The 17,111-nt window shown below is 46.8% G+C and overlaps 1 protein-coding gene across 2 annotated transcripts; it reads right to left on the minus strand.

The window, feature by feature from the left end:
* Positions 1–3,363: 3,363 nt before the first annotated feature.
* Positions 3,364–16,862, minus strand: RPN1 (ribophorin I). 2 transcript variants are annotated; one of them, XM_073351394.1, is made up of 10 exons: positions 16,506–16,862; positions 14,037–14,101; positions 11,924–12,230; positions 10,300–10,509; positions 7,698–7,890; positions 7,255–7,354; positions 6,819–6,957; positions 6,251–6,370; positions 5,475–5,720; positions 3,364–4,153 (listed from the first exon to the last, which is right to left on the minus strand). In XM_073351394.1, the coding sequence occupies exons 1-10, from the start codon at positions 16,860–16,862 to the stop codon at positions 3,971–3,973; spliced, it is 1,920 nt and encodes a 639-aa protein (XP_073207495.1). In that variant the 3' UTR covers positions 3,364–3,970. The 2 variants fall into 2 exon arrangements, with proteins under 2 accessions (XP_073207495.1, XP_073207497.1); XM_073351396.1 differs by lacking the exon at positions 3,364–4,153 and adding an exon at positions 4,203–4,766 and having other exon boundaries at positions 16,506–16,808.
* Between the last annotated feature and the right edge of the window lie 249 nt (positions 16,863–17,111).

Consider the following 17,111-nt stretch of genomic DNA (forward strand, 5'->3'; position numbering starts at 1 on the left):
AAAATTAAGCCTCACCATATGTCTGTAAAGTAGATAAGGGATGTGTAGGGTTTGCTACAGCCACCTCTAGGCAGGAACACCGCAGCTATTTAACAGCTCTCTACAACATTTTAGGACCAGAAGTGCAGAAAAATCTCTCAACTACAGCTGCCAAGGAATTCTAGGTAGGCTGAATGGACTAGGTCACTGGGACACTTACTGTAATGCCACAGCATCTTTATTGACTCGAACCTTAATTTTTTCTGTCCCACCTTTCTTCTTTCCAAGTCGGTACTGAATGCCAGCTGAGTCAAGACCATCCTTACCCACAGAGTTTTCTTTAGAACGCTCCCATCCATGTACTGACTGACCCACCCTTCACCTACTTAGCTTGGGAGTAGACAGAATTGCAGCACACAGCTGGAGACCACACCAGAACTCCTGTAAGGATATAATGTACTCTGGGCTTCAGGGGCAGACACCTTGAAGATCCATCAGCAGTTGATTGCTCCCTTGCATTTGATAGGGGGAAAAGGTCACAGATCATCACAGTGGTCCCTTCTGGCCTTATAATCTATTAATCAAAAAATTCAAACTGGACATAGCTCTTTTACCCAAGCTGCTGTCACTCCTTCCCTCCCTAACAGGGACCTGTTTAAAAGCTAATTTCAGTATGATCTAGGATTAAATCTTCAAATACCTTTAAGTATTTATCACTTTTAAACTTGGATTTGGATTCCCTCTTGGTCACCTCAGGAGAACAGGGAGCAGTGTGGAGGGCAAAGACCCAGCTTTTGCAACAGCAGGTGCTGACTCTGGAGGGACAGAGGTTTTCCCTTTACACAGTGCTGTCTAGCTCTCCACATGGGAGATCTACAGAGGAACAGTGAAAGACTCCAGTGGGAACTGCACTGAGCCCCCATACAGGAAAGAGGGCCTAGAGGAACAATTCAGAATACAAGACCTGAGAGGATTATTGCAGCATCCTTAATTTGCAGCAAGGGAGATTTAGGTTAGACATTAGGAAAAACTTCCTAACTGTAAGGGGTAGTTAAGCAGTGGAACAAATTACCTGGGGAGGTTGTGAAATCTCTGTCACTGGAGGTTTTTAAGAACAGGCTAGACAAACACCTATCAGGGAAGGTCTACATATAGTCATGCCTCAGTGCAGGGGACTAGACTAAATGACCTATCAAGGTCCCTTCCAGTCCTACAGTTCTGTGATTTCTATGATGGATCATAACTGATCTGCAATGGCCAGTGATGGGTTGGCCTAGAGAGGAAAGGGGCATTTGTCAGTCCTGTTGCTTTATAAACATGTAGCAAGGTTTCTATTCCCCTGACTGTAATAAGTGAACAAATGACTGCACAGAAACACATATCCAATCACTCAGTATTGTAAATGAATAGAAAACTCTTTGCCTTCTGGGGCTTTCAGGATGTGTGTGCAGACAGTGTGGCACCAGCCTTGAGAACTTTGGTGTGGTACTGGCAGGCAAACTGTCTGCAGCCCACACTTGCATGACTTCCACTGTTGGCCTGTTGTCTGGAACAAAGAAAAATGTGCACACAATAGGGTCTCAGGGTGCAACTTATGAGCAATGCCTGCAGAAGGGAGAGACCTAGAAAGTGGGACAGGAGCTGGGGTATGTGTAAGGTGCACAGAACATGTTTTCTATCTACAGAAGCAGGCCAGTGTGGGGAGAAAGAATATGTTTAAGGCAATTCTCTCTCGCTCTCACCCCCCCCCCCCACATTCCTTTCTTAAGGGAAAGTACGTGACTGGTGAGGGAATCTAAAGGCTGACAGGAACCAACATGCTTTTATCGGATCTATCTTTGCAAAGACAGTCTGGGTGCTGGTGCTAGGTGAGGCAGTCAACATGGAAAGGAACAACCTGGAGGGAGGCTCTGGAGGGCAGGAAACTGTCTTTGTGTGCTAGTATTAACGGGCCAGGCAGCTAGCCTCCCTGGGCTCATTGTTCCGGCTGAAAAAGGCCCAATGTTGATTCTGGGCAGGTTGGAGAGCCTGGATTGAGCTGTGGGTAGGCCTGGGCCTCCTGCATGACCCCCCTGCAGTCTGGCTTGGGGGCCTAGGCAAGCTGAGTTAGTGTTTGAACCAAAACAATGGCACCATAAGAGTAGAACTGAACCAGGGTGCGTGGGGCTGCCCTATCCGTTCTCACCCCAACCTCCCATAGGCACTCAGCCCCCTGCAACCCAGAGCCCTGCGCTGTGGGCCTGAGGTGTTGTAACAGCAGTGCCCTCTGGTGGGCAAACTCTGAGTCATGCCTACTCAGCCTAACCCAGAAATGGGGGTGGTGACAGTAAAACCAAGGAACCCAGAACCTTGACACTCCCATACAGGTTAGTTGAGGCTCAAACTGTTCCCCTGTGAAGAGAAGCTGCTGCAGAGCAGTTCTAGGTGAGGAAGGCAAGACGGCCCATAGCTGCCCCTTGCAGTGGTGAGCCAAGCCTGACGGGGTGGCAGGGGAAGCAGAACAGTTTAAGAGGGCCAAGGTAGGAGCTGGAACATGGCTAGGGCTGAGTTTAGTCCCCTATTGGCCATTGGGGGAAAGAAGAGGGGCTGCCCCAGGGGCACCTTCTTTCCCCCAGAGAAGAACTAGATTTACTCCCAGCTCTTGCCCTGCCAGTCGCCACTGTTAAGAATTTAAGAACAGCCATACTGGGTCAGACCTAAGGTCCATCCAGCCCAATCTCCTGTCTTCCGACAGTAGCCAATGCCAGGTGCCCTAGAGGGAATGAACAGAATGGGCACTCGCCAAGTGATCCATCCCCTGCTGCCCACTCCCAGCCTCTGACAAACAGAGGCTAGGGACATCATCCCTGCCCATCCTGGCTAATAGCTATTGATGGACCTATCCTCCATGAACTTATCTAGCTCTTTTTTGAATCTTGGCCTTCACAACATCCTCTGGCAAAGAGGCTGACTGTGTGTTCATTTGGTGACCCCTAGTTCTTGTGTTATGAGAAGGAGTAAAACAACACTTCCTTACTTATTTTCTCCACACCTGTCATGATTTTATAGACCTCAATCATATCCCCCTTAGTCATTTATTTTCCAGGTTTGAAAGTCCCAGTCTTATTGATCTCTCCTGCCCCTGTTAACCTCTCCTCCAGACAATGGCTTTTCCTCGAGCCTGCCTCACTGAGTCACCCTAATGCTCTGAGACATGGGGCACAAGAAAAGGGTATACGAGAAAAAACCTCCAATCTGTATATTAGCTGGGCATTCCCATAAGTTACTGCAGGAGCCAGCAAGGTCCTTCAGAAATAGAGAAAGCGCTAAATATCCATCCTCCCTTGCTTATTTCAATTGGGTATTGTCTACATAGTTAAAAAAATACCAGGAACAAACACAGGCTTTCAGGAGATGAAACCCTCTCAGCTGCACTGGCTTTATTTTAAACAGACTCAGGACATTGCCAGCTCAAAAACCTCACTTTTTGTGACAAAAAACAGTACAAATCTCCTTTGCTCGGGTTCCTTATCCCCCAAAATATAAAAGTATAAATTCAAGGGGGAGTGGATTTATTTTAAAGCCTTCAGAAGAACAAAGATGCCTTTATTCTCACTGGCCCCAATGTTCAGATCTGCCATGAGCACGTCTCCACCCAGGCTGTCTGGCTAGTTGTACAGGGACAGTAAGGGCCCTCTTACACAGCAAAATACAGAATGGAGACTGCTTTATAACCTGGTCTTGCCTTGTCTGTGTGGAAGGAACCCTGTTACAACCAAATCCAAATCTTGTTATACCATGGTCCCTCCACAGCAGATTCTGATTGGCAAACAAGCCCTAAAAAAGAGTAAGCCAAAAAAAATTATTTGCAGGCATTTTCCATTTCAAATTTTCTCCCTTCCCCAATTTTACTGACCAAAGAGCATCACTGGTTTGGCTCCGAGCATGTCCACTCAACAGCCTTTAATCTCAACTCACGTTTCTCCCCCCTCCCACCACTTTAACTCTGAAGTTATAGTGCATCGAGGATGTTGTCAATTTTGGTGACCAGCTCCTGGCGCTTGTTGGAATGCAGCTTCTCATTCTCAATGTACGTGTCCTTCTTAAGCTTGCCAGCCACCAACCGCTCTGCCTCAACAGACGATTTCAGAACCAGCTCCTTGACTTGGCTGTCGAGCTTCTGAATCTCGCTCACCTTGTGGGAGTTCAGAATAAAGGAATATTAAAGAGGACTGAACACAAACAGCCCTATGACATGGCAAAGCAGAAAAGCTGGGACCAAGGAAGACACAGCACAGGATATAGAACAGCCTCTCCCACGGGCCTGGCTATAAGTGAACATGGCATTTGGAGGGTTCCTCTCGGGGAGGGGGCAGAGGCTAAATGGACAGAGGAGGTTTAAACGGAACCTCAGAAGCCAGATACTAGCATTGAGAGAGGTGTAATTCTTACTTTCAGTAATGTTTAATGATAAGTTAGAGACTTTCAAATCTAGGTCACCAGTACAAATCCAACTCAGGACCATGGTGGCCAAAAGTAACTGTTTTCTGATGATTATTGTGGTTGTCAGGGTGAAGTAAGTTTGGCGGATCTCAGTGAAGTTCACAGTGGGATCAGTACCCACAGCACAAAAACTGAACTCCCCACACCTCAAGGTGGGTGGCTGCTTCTGGTCAGAGTTGAGGCATAAAGGTTGGGAATGGTAGTGTGCGCGCCTGGGGTGTGCTGTGCTGCCATGTTGTTGCAGAGAAAGGAATTCAGTCTACTGGACTGTGAAGGCAGCATCTTCCACCAGTGTGAAATTCACACTTGCACAAAAATAAAAGATTAACAAGTAAATGTGTTCAACTCTTGTGGTTTCGTTTTACCATGATACAAGTGAAGCAATGTGATGAGGCACCTTCTATGCAAAAATAAGAGTCCCAGACATGGTCAGCCAAGACAAAACTGGAGTAGCTGAACACCTGTAGGTGCTGTTCTCTTGTTCTCCCAAAGAAGCCATGTAATATGAAGCAAAAGCTTCCCAGGTGGATTCTGGCAACAAACCCAGAAATAGCCCAGGACCCCCAAAATAACTTGTGTTACTGGCTTGGATAGTTTAATAATATACAATCTGTTGCTATGTTTCAACTTAAAAGATCCAAGTTTTCATTCCATTTGACATTACTAGGAGCGTAATGATAAGATAATGCAGTTGTAACATACAATCCTACTTCCAATGCAGCTGGTCTAGGGGATCTTTTGGAGACAGTGAATGCTAGTGGCAAGCAATTTTTCATCTCCACACATTTTATAGAGCAATAAAAGCAAGAGTAAAACTACAGCAGAGGGGGGGGAAAAAAACAAACAATACCATCCCCTACATCTTTCTGACAAGAAGCAAGTAATTTTGGAGCGCATGAAAGAGAGAACAGGAGGCAGCAGCTAAGCTAAGCATCAGAAGACATCTAGAATGGAAGCAGAGTAGCCTATAAGGCCAGCAACAAAGCACAGCTAAGACAGGAGAGAGCTCTTACCTTATCACACATGTCAGAGCCTTCTGTCTTCAGCTTGGACTGCAGAGAGGCTACTTCATTGGTCAGGGCCTTATGCTCTGTCTCCAAGGTCTTCTTGCCACTGTTTAGAGTGGAGATGTCCCGTGACTGCTTGTACTTATTCACCGCTTCATCAAAGTGGCGGTACAGGCCCAGTCTCTTGTTCACCAAGGTGAGAACTTGCTCTGTTATGCAGGCCACCTTCATCCTAGCTTCAGCAGCTGGATCCTATAAAGGGCGATAAGGTACATAGACAAGCACATACAAAAAACTTAAACTGAGCCAATGCCTGTCTAGCCACATGTGCTATGCAAAAGCACCTCAGATCCTACAATTTACAATTTAACACCAACAGCTGTCAAAAGAATGCCGAAGTTAGCTTGGTCCGAGCATTAGAGGCCTCTGGCTGCCTCTAATCAGCCAGCCTAGCTCTGGGTTAATAAAAACCAAGGGAAAATAGGGAGGAAGGGACTCCCACAGGACAGTCACAAACCAGTTAGATTCAGATGGGCTTGCTGTCCCAGGGCTGGAATATTTTACATGAAAGCTAAAGATGGAGTATCCATCACATACCAAGACAAAACCAATAGGTCTTTAGGTGCTCAGATGCTATGGTGATAAGACACCAAGTACCTAAATAGGAATATTCCAATGGAAAGAACATTTAGTGAGGGGAACTATTTCTACAGGCAATTTCCAACCATTAGGGGAATAAAACTTTCCCCTCAGTCACAAGGCTGCAACTTGCCATATAGTACCTTGGTGATGGAGAAGTCGAGCCTCACATAGAAGATCACTGTGAAGAACAAGATGTAAAAGGCTCCAACCACCAACAGCGGCTCCTGCAGCATCAGAATCTTGTTGAAGGTGTAGTGCACCTGCAAAATAGGATTCAGAGAATGGGATCAATGACTTGCCATTAGTCAAGGGAGAAACTTCAAGCACCTAAATGTTCCTAAAAACCAAGGAAGAATAGTTATGGCACACAGAATGGATCCAGCTCAGATAATGCAAACTGTGTAGTCAAGAACCTAGTCACACTGCTCGTTTTCTATATCTCTTGAGCAACAAGTTTCCCCAGCTGGGCTGTGCATTGGCTATACTGACTTTCCTTAAGAGCTGCAACCCAGCATCTGCATTACAGATTCTCACATCTTCCAGCAGAGAGAACTTCACATAGTAACAGACAAGCAAAGCCACACAATTTGCATTTCATTTTTCAGGAACTCCTCAGCCCCAGACCAGATATTGTTATGATTACAAAGGTGAGTGAGGAGGAGGCATGGCTGCTCATTTAAGTTATTCAAACAAAGGGGTCAAGCCTACCACAATGTCCTGGATGTGCTGCTCTACTAGGTTGTTCTTGTACGCCACAATAACCGGGCGTCCAAACGTGTCCAAGTAGGTGTAGTGGAGCTCGTCAGTGGCTCGGTTGATTTCATATGGGCTGTCCACATGAATATTCCTGCAGGAATAAACAGACACTCCCACATGATTCTAACATGTCTGAGATGGGATGGCTTTTTGATTGGCCTGTTGTGGCCCAATGCACACTACTCAATTGCACATTGAAAACAAGTTCACTGCAGTTTAAAAAGCAATTTATAATGTATGACAGATTGTGTTCCAAGGTGTCCTCTATGCTCATGTCAGCCGTTATGTTTTCATGGTGCTCCATCCCCAAGAGCAGACAGGAGACTTGGCCATCAATGCACAGGTGAAGCATTTTCAGCAGTAACAGCACAAGAGCAGTGTCACTTACTTGGCACCTTCTGGCAGGATTATCTTTACAGTCAGAGAGTCTGCAACTTGCTCATCAAACACATGGTCAATGAACCTCATCCTCAGGGCATATTGGTCACCTGAGAGAAGGCAGAAAGGACAGAAAAAATTCCAAGTAGTTTAACAAAACAGGCTTCCATGGAAAGGTTTTCCCAGTGTCTGTGAATCTCAGCATGCTGAAGGACAGGGGCTGTATGCACTCCTCAGCAGAGGATCATTTGGCTCCCCTGAAAATGGCAGTTTTTAACAAAAGGTCTAAGGATACAGGAAGAGGCACATGCAAGCAGGAGACTGGCTTGTAAGTTACAGAAGTAACAGCTAGCAATAAACGCTAAAAGGTTACAAGGGCCCCATACTGTACAAATGTCAGATTTTCAACACAGTAAGTCTGGCCTTTTACTACCCCAATCCTGTGACACCCACCAAGGTTATAGAGGTATTCATAGCTAGGCAGGTTGTAGCCAATGATGTAATGGGTCTTCCAACCCCCAAAGAGCGGGAAGCGGGGGCGGATCTCCATCTCCACAGAGTCATCCAGGATGAGAAGGTGGCTGGTAGAGATATTTCCAATTTCATCTCGGTAATATACATCCTGAGCCGCAGCAGGAAGAATGGTCTGCATGAGGGAGAGAAGCAGCACTCAGTGCATTTGCTAGAGAAAGAAAATTTCCACTAGAATAGGCAAAGCAGCTACTGATGACACTTGGTTCAGCTTCAGTCAGGAATAGCACCACTTCTCACAAGCAGCAACAAAATGACTACTTGGCAGCAGCATGTGGCAAAATGGCATTAATGTAAGTGATTAGCCACAATGTGCTCAGCAAAAGCTATTGCCCATATTCAGAGAAGTTATAGATGACGAAGCCCTATTGGATCATCCAGTCTATGGCCTTGAAGTCAATGTAACATTGTTCCCTACAGAACAGTCAGTGGTACTTTATCCAGTCCAGTTTCCTAAGAAATGAGGGACATGCCTACCACAATGTCCTGGATGTGCTGCTCTACCACTTCCTTCAGGATTTTATTTCACATCCTATCTGATCAGCCTAAAATTCCCATTTCGTTCCATCCCATTGCTCCTAGGGGGCTGAGCTTGTGAATTCATACACTCAACTCAATAACATTTCTCTGTCTGTCTTGATGTCACTTGACACTTTTTGAACACTGCATGCAATCAATTCCAAAATTTCAGGGAATATTCTAGGCATCAATGGGCAGAAGCCCACAGATTCTGGTGAAATATCAGAAAACCGGAAGGGGAAATGGGGGCAGAGCTCCTAGCATCTGATCAGCAGAGCAAGCAGCTTCAACCAGATCTGTAATTGTCTACAAATCAAAGAACTTGTTGATGGCAGCCATTAACACCTTCCAGCATAACAATGGGGATAATCGTACGGGAGGAGGAGGATGGTGGAGTCCCTGCCATAGGGAAGAAGGAGAGGAGTGGGAGGGTGCCACAGAGAGCCCCTTTTATGAGGGAGGTTACAGGGAGTCCCTGAAATAGAAGGAGGTGGGAGGGTGGTGTGATGATTTGGGGAATCTGTCTGTACAATTTGAGTTCTGGTTGATGATGATATGAAGTTGTTACTATAAAAATTGCTCTACCACTGAATGCCTCTATGTAAATGTATCAGGGGGTAGCCGTGTTAATCTGTATCCACAAAAACAACAAGGAGTCCAGTGACACCTTAAAGACTAACAGATTTATTTGAGCCTAAGCTTTCGTGGGTAAAAACCTCACTTCTTCAGATGCATGGAGTGAAAGTTACAGATGCAGACATAAATACATATATTTATGCATCTGAAGAAGTGAGGCTTTTACCCACGAAAGCTTATGCTCAAATAAATCTGTTAGTCTTTAAGGTGCTACCAGACTCCTTGTTGTTTCTATGTAAATGTGGAATCTGCCATTACCAACAGGGCTGAAAACACATCTCCAGACAATGGCTGGTCACTTCAGTTGCTGCCTATTCAGGTGGAAACATATGAAGGACAATGGGTTGGCTAAGTTTAGGAAAACTAGTTTTCTCTAACCCTCAACAAGGTGTTTGGAGAGTGGAAAATTCCTATACAACACAAAGAGAGAGCAGAGGTGACAAAGCAGGAGTTTAGAAGGACTCAAAGTGAAGGAGGGATGGGCCGGTTTAGCAGTCAGAGAAAGCAAGCTGACCTGCCCTGGAAAGGGGCTCCATGTTTCAGAAATCATACCATAAGCTGCAGCAGAGGATCCTGGACACCCCTACAAGACCTTGAGCCCAGCCCAAAGAATGCTCCAGAGTGGTGAGGAAACTGAGGCAAGGAAGTGTATGTAATGTTTATTATTTTTGTATACATCTGTGTATTTCTTGTGCTATCAAGTAAAGAGCAATGGTATTTTACAATTCTGTGCAGTCTGTGTGTGTGTTATGTGACACACCTATCGTGTGTCCCTGAAAAGTTAATCCAGAACATGGCTGGAGTTCTGGGAGAGGGTATGTTTAAGCTACAAGGGAGTCTGGGGCAGGGGGGCCAGCACTAGTCCCAGGGGCTGGGTAGTTGGACCGCAGGGTTACAGCTCTCAGGAGGGGTACTAGACAGAGGATTGGCACCCCAAAAGTGTGCCTAGAGACCCCAAGCTAGAGGCAGTGAATGGACTGTTCAGACTTTGGAGGCTTAAAGCACACAGGGATTCAGAATTTGGATCCCTTCACAGCAGTCTGGTGTGTGCCCAAGAAGGGGCATTCAACTGATCTCTGACAGGTAGCACAAAGGCAGCTTGTGGGGACAGTGTAGGATACATGGAGCACTTGGTTTATGCAGTAAGCCTACAGAAGCAACAAAGTGTGTGACACCTCCCCCACCCCTCCAGTTATACCTTCCTGTACTACCTTGAGTAATTCCTCTTTGGTAATGACATCTTGTAAATATCTGAAAGCTTTTTATGTTTCCCCCTTATCCCTTGTGCACTGTTGCCAAATAAGAGACAAAAGAAAGGGCAAAAGGATTTTCTATAGGAAGGTGGTAAAGGAGGGCACAAAATGCAAACCTTAAAAGATTTGACAGAAGATATTCCACTGTCTGGCTGCCTTTGGTAGTCATATCTGGAGAAAGGCCCTTTGAGCACAGCTCCTGTGTGCTTTAAGTCAACAGTCTCTTCTACAGCAATATTTCCCCAGTGAGACACTTCAATGACCCGTATCATACTGGTGATGGTCAGGAATGGGTTGTTATTTTCGTAGTGTACCTTAAGGATGTCCTGAGAAGGAAAGAAAACAAGATATAAATCCCAGACAAGGAAGTAACAAACCCAGAGGGAGGAGGGGAAAAGGATTCCCCCTCCATCAAATCCCAGAGTGAATCATTCCATTATAGTGACAGCCATTAGCAATGTCCATCCCTGGACCCCCCCTTTTTTTGATTTATAACAGCTGGTCACACAATACAGGGTGAAAAATGCACACAGCTCAAAACTAACACACCTAACCTGAAGCTCAGCTATGACACTTTGAAGATATCAATTAAAGCACTTTAGCAAAATTTCAGCATCCATTCTGGCTGTTTTAACTGATCAAGTGGAAGCAGCTTAATGGATATGCTAGGTTTCACAAGTGACTGCTCACAACAAGGGAAGTTAGCATGGGCAGATAGGAAGCCCCTAGATACTGAGATGTCCCCTGTCATTAATACAACTGACTGCAGGTAGCAGGATTCACTGAGCTAACTGATGAATGCTTTGGACTGGAGGGAATCAGGATCCCAGAGCAAAGGTGTTCTCATACAGACCACTGACAATAAGACAACTTGGATGGGGCATATCTCCTGCTATCAGCACCCCAAGATAAACAAAACCATCTGACCCTTATGTTCCAAGGTGCCATTCCTTTGAGCCCACACCTGTACCATCATGAGAGTAACCAAGTTCCTGACATAAATCCCACTTGAACAACTGGTGATGTATGGGTGAAACTTGACAGGAAAAACAGCCAGATGTTCAGGTGCTTGGCTTAACACTTAAGTGCTAAATCAAACTCTGAATCTTGCAGCGAGAATGCTGATACTGCATATTAAGGACAATATGTACAAAGTAACTAGGTTATATTTCAACAGTCTCTTCTCCATACTATCCCATGAGCTTCCTTAAATAATATACACTCAGAGTAGCAGGTGTTTACCCCTCAGCATGTTACTACAACTATTTCCTTTTAACTTTTTTGGAGTGAATTTAGTGTTGCTGAATTGACACCCTCAAGTCCTCTCTGTGTACTCAAGCAGGTATAGCAAAGGCAGCTACAGTTCAAGCTCTCCCCCACTACCCCAAGACATCCGTGCCCTAGAGAGAGACCCCTCTCTCCAAGGGTTTCTCATTGGCAGTCTCAGTAGAGAGGCGAAGTTCAGAGGCAATTAATGCCAACTGTGGTGGTTTTGTGATACTGACACTTGCCCATTAGGAACTGAACTGAGAAATACCAACTCAATTCACATACGACACCAGTTTTCAGACACTTGCCACCATCCTAATATGTGACCGAGAGGCAAATGTCTCTACATCCCATTCAACGTCTTGAGCCATAATTGACCTATTTATGTGGTGCACTTTGCAGGACAACAACAAGCTACAATTTATTTTCAAGAGCCTTTCAGCCAGGGTTTTGCTAGCCACAAGAATTTACCTGGCTATATGGTGGGATGTCCTTGAAAGGCCCATATTCAATCATGTCCTCTGACCGGGTAGGATTGCCCAGCTTGGTGTAGTTCTCTACGTTCCTGGAGGCCAGTTTCACACGTGTAGTTTGGCTCTTTGTTGGGTATGGAGAGTAGAAATAATGATTCCCTTCAAAGACCACAAACTGTTTCTCTGCCTGTGTGATGTGCGTGGGGTACGGCTGCAGGACATGTGTGAAAACTGTTTCGATGGATAAACGGATCTTGGCACCTGGCGCCAGAGGAGATGGCAACTTCACGGTGAAGAATTTGCCGCTGAAAGGGAGAACAGCAGGAAAACTATAAACACCAAGATCTCCACTGGCCTGACATGCACTCTTAAGCCCCTGCAACACACACTGGTGCAGAGGGGAACCTGGAAGTTTTCTATTTGCTCTTAAAGGACTCCCTCCTTCAACACTGGGAGTGCTGTAAAAGGGCCTTGCAGGATAAGGCCCAAAGTAGATTTCTGCCAGTAGCCTGGTGCTTGTTCCTCAGGAGGAGATTTCTGTTCCACAGTATGGGTACATTTACATATAAATGGTGATGGGGCAGTCTATAATTGGATATCATTTGGCACAGGCCTGAATGGATATTCAAAGGGAATCAAGCTAACATACCACCTGTGTGATGTTTTTGGGGTAGAGATACTGGTGCGTTCCTTTCACCATTTCTCTATAGCTGCACTTCACTGTGGATTTTCCATTATTCTCTAGGTGGAGAGAATAATCTAAAATGGAGCATGGGCAATGATCTGACAGGAAAACAAACATACTAAGTTCCTGCTCCTAAGAGTCTGTTACTCTCAAGTCAGCACTACTTGTTCTCCCATTGGGCTGAAGCTGAATAAGGATGTCTATAGCCAGGGATCCAGCAGGGGTATCCTGCAGACAGTGAAGTCTGGAGGTGTGGGACTAGAGAAAACTTTTCACCTAATCCACAGCAGAGTTCTCTTGCAGCCTTCAAAGAAACAGATACCTCCACAGCAGGTTCACACCACCTAGCAAGAACTGCTGCCCAGACAGTGGAAGGAGAGTAGATAACAGCCCCAATGGATGGACCTTGGCAGTTGCAGGAAGGGAGCAGTCTCTAACTCACTGGTGATGCAGCCCTCCACCTGGATTAGTTGGGGCACCTTCAGCCAGTCATAGCTACGAAGTGGGCACTGTTCTGCCTTGATAATTCAGTGTTTCACTCCATAGCTACGAACCTCTTGAGATCACCAGCAACTAGTGCCGAACCAGTTTAAAAAGCTCACCTTATTTAATAGCTAACATGCACAGCCTCTGAAAGAGCCTTGCACTACAAATTTCTGCTCCCTCAAGCATGCTGCAAATATGGGATACTCCCCAAGTGTGGTAGATGTGGAGCCTCTGGCTAGAAAGAGGGCTCTCTCTCTGGGTTAGGGGCTACAAGCTCATTTTAAGCTGCAGAATCTAACATCCTGCAGCAAAAATATGGTTCAGTATTGCAGCGTAAACAGAGCCAAACCAAATTTGTAACTGTATGTGATGGGCAGTACAGACCCTTAAGAGGCCCATGTGGTTCTAATGCATCTCCATCCCAGTTCCCCTAATACAGAGAGGTGGCAACAGATGTTCTGACAGGAGGGTTTCATAAGATGCTAGGACACAGGGGGAGTTCCCTACATGGCACAGGGGAGCTGAGGAAGACACCTATACTGCATCCCTAATAGAGGGACTTATAAAGAGAGAGCAGTCTCTCTGGGGAGAGGCTGCCAGACAGACTTCTCCATTTCCCCAGGAAACTGAGGGCATCTACTTTTGCTGACCTGGGAATCAGGTCCTACACTGTTACCTGTATTCTCAAATTGTGCTACAGGCTGTGGTGTGAAACGTAAGATGGGCCTCTGAAAGAACAAAGGACACCCAACCACCAGCAAGACTGTTGTAGGGGCTGCGTGATGAAATATTTAAAGTCCTGGACTTGCTCCTTAGACTAACATCTCTCTTGATTCTGCTATTACTCAACTGGGGAAGTCCAATTTGAATGGGTAAGTTACAAATACTGGTCCCTAACAGAACTGCTCCCTGTTATTTGGCATTACAGGGTAAGACTCACCTTTTACCTTTCCCCTTAGTCTCCCGCACCTCCAGGGTGTTCTCCTCCTCTTCCTCACCTTTCACCTGTTCCAAAACAAAACATTACAGCCTGATCACCATGTCACCATTTAGGCTTCCCAGGTGAAGCAGCTGAATTTATCAGGTCAAATACTACACAATTCCTATTCATTTCTTATTGGAGTGCACACAACGCATACTAGTTGACAAAAAAATTGTTTATTAAAAACCCTTCACAGTCATTAATACTAGCCAACTCAACAAATTGTGGTCTGTATCCAAGAATAGAAACTGGAGGCTCCTGTTAAATTTTTTGAAGCTTCTGCCAGTGTCCTAGGCCAATTCCCAAGCTGTCAAAGGCATGGAATGGAGTCTGTCAATGGCCGACCCTACTCCTCCAGCAGGTCCTTTTACAGAGCTTCTCTCACTGGAGCTCCTAGGGGAGCGGCCACCAAGTGAAAAAGCAAAGACTGGCACAACAGTCTCATTCTACTGTCATCAGAAAGCAGCACCTGCACAGCTACTCTCTCAAACCTCTTGAGGAAAAGAGTGCTGGATTGATAGCCCTGGAATTGGAGACTCAAGTCTCCTGAGCATCCATAGGACAAACACAGCCTGCAAGACAAAAGCTTCCCCCGTGCATCTCTGGGTCCTGCTCCAACATGTATCCAGACTGCTCTGGAAAGACCACATTTATAGATGTGGTAAATGAGACACACAGATTAGCATCACTCTCCATGTCTCATTCCCTTTTGAGACACCCTAAGCAAGATTACCCAGCCTCCTTGTTTCACAGTCATAATAACGGCCTTTTAGTAGCCTAATTATTTGTAGAGCACCAGCAGCATGCTAGGAACTTTACAAACATCTGATGGTGACAACCCTCAGTCATTACCAAACTGAGCTGGCTTTGAACAGGGGACCTAGAAGTGAAAGTCTCTGTATCCTACCACCAAGCCACTTGAGTGCTATTAAAAGCAGCACACAGAATATGCATGCAAAAGCCTTTGTTTCAGTACCACATTAACACAGTGTGGACCAAAGTCTGCTCTGTTACACCAGTGTAAGCCTGGAGTAACCCTTCTGAAGTTGATCCAGATTTATGCTGGCAAAGGATAATGATTTATTCTTTGTACTACAGTGGTGCCTAAAGTGTGTTAAGCTCTACTCACAGAAGCAGTCTCTGTCCAAGTGTGTACAACTCAAGAACCTGAAAGCAAAATTTAGATCAAAGCAGAACCTGATCCTTTTTGAGTTTCAGTGGAGTTCTACTGATAATCTCTACTATTATTAAATCCCAACTGTATTTTTAAAGCATTAGGCTATTATTCTAATGCGTTGCCCTTTTATGGTATACACCAGGAAATTTCAAAGGCTTAACACTTACATTACAAGCTCTGAGGTAGGGCATTATTATTTATCCTTTATGGTAGGGGAAAATGAGGCAGAGTGGTGAAGTGACTTTGCAGAAGGTGATACAGTAAGTCAGTCGCAGAGCTGGAATCAAAGCCCAAAAATCCTAGCTCCCAGCTCCTTGAACTAACAGCTGCTTTTCAGAATCACTCACCACTAAATACTGTAAGTGGTTCAAGTGCTTGAAGAAGATTATAAGTGGATGAAGGGCTAGGCAGCCATCTGACAGTTGCCCATTCAGACTCAGGGCCCAGCTTGTATTTATATCTTTCACTCTCCCATTTATATGGGATCTCCTTCTAAACTTAAAGCCACACCAAGCTGAACCAAAGAACTGCAAGGAAATGAATGTTAACTGTCAAATCACTCACCAACCTACCCAGGGCATAACAAAACCACCCTCTGCCAAAAATAAAAACTTAAATCTACACTATAAGAGCAGGCGGGGTCCCTACTACTAAAGGCATCCAGAAAGGGCAGAGAAATAATAAGGTTTCAGAAGCTGGATGGATCTCATGCAGGTGGCCTGCAATAGCTAGCATTATGCCTTAGGGAACACCCATGTAGAGGTTCCTACTAAGACACCCCTCGGATTTCTCCCTCTCCCCCACGGTGTGGTTAGTGGTTGCATTGCAACGCCTCCGGCACTTTTGCTTACGTGTCAGTATCTGCCAGGCAGGGAAGTAGCTGTCACGGCACCATCAGGTCAGAGTCAAAAGCGGGAGAAAAATCCACGGCCACCCGAGGGGAAAGAAAGAAGCGCGGGGCTGGGGCCGGCCGGGCGCTGCCCTAGCTTGGCAGGACGGCCCGCAAGGCCGCTTGCCCGCCCCGGAGGTTTCCATGCCTGCAATGAGTGACCCAGCCCCGAACCGCTCACACGCGAGGGGGGCCCATGCAGGGGCGGGGGCCCCGCCGCGCGCAAGGGGGAGCCAGGGGGCTCCCGCCACGCAGAGGCCGCGCCGCGGAACGGGCCAGGCCGAGGGTCGCCGGGGGGATGGGGACGGGGCCGGGGCCGCTGCGGAGGAGCGGGCGAAGCGCAGCCGGGGCGCGCACTCACCTGCACCCCGAGGTAGGCCAGGTGGCTCTCCAGGCCGGGGTCCAGCGCCAGCAGGAAGGAGCTGGCGCCCCCGGAGCCCCCCGCCGGGTTAGCCAGGCTCAGCTCGGCCGTCACCTTGGCCAGGTGGGTGCTGAGATCCACCGTCCGCTTCACCTCCTCATTGAGCAGCTCGGGGGCCGCTAGGGCACAGCCCAGGCAGAGAAGCAGGCGGCAGGCGAGGCCCTCCATGGCCGGCCAGGCAGCGGATGAAACCGGATGGACTCTCACAGACAGCGGTGGGGGCGCCCATCCATCGGGGAGGGCACAAGATGGCGGCGCCCAGGCCGAGGGAGGGACAAGATGGCGGCGCCCAATCATGGACCAGGGCACAAGATGGCGGCGCGCACGACAGGCAGGACCCCGTCAGGCTCCGCAACCAAGGGGGCTACGCCGATGCCTAACTAAAAATGCTGTGACCAAAGGCAGCGCTGAGCATGACAATATTCCTGTAGGATCAGAATCCTAAGTTAGTGAGAGCTCAGACCTCATTGCAGAGAGCAGAGATTGTCCATATATTGTGCAGGGGGTGGATACTGAGTCTGTTCTTCACAGCTCCCAGCTTCCTCT

This window comes from Lepidochelys kempii, chromosome 7 (genome assembly GCF_965140265.1).
Source record: "Lepidochelys kempii isolate rLepKem1 chromosome 7, rLepKem1.hap2, whole genome shotgun sequence".
NCBI classification, from domain to species: domain Eukaryota; kingdom Metazoa; phylum Chordata; order Testudines; family Cheloniidae; genus Lepidochelys; species Lepidochelys kempii.

Coding starts and splice junctions, on each gene's coding strand:
- RPN1 (XM_073351394.1), bottom strand. CDS start 16,862: ATGATTGGGCGCCGCCATCTTGTCCCTCCCTCGGCCTGGGCGCCGCCA. Junction 14,102..16,505: donor TGGCCTACCTCGGGGTGCAG/GTGAGTGCGCGC, acceptor GTTTTGGAACAG/GTGAAAGGTGAGGAAGAGGA. Junction 12,231..14,036: donor ACTAAGGGGAAAGGTAAAAG/GTGAGTCTTACC, acceptor TCTCCCTTTCAG/CGGCAAATTCTTCACCGTGA.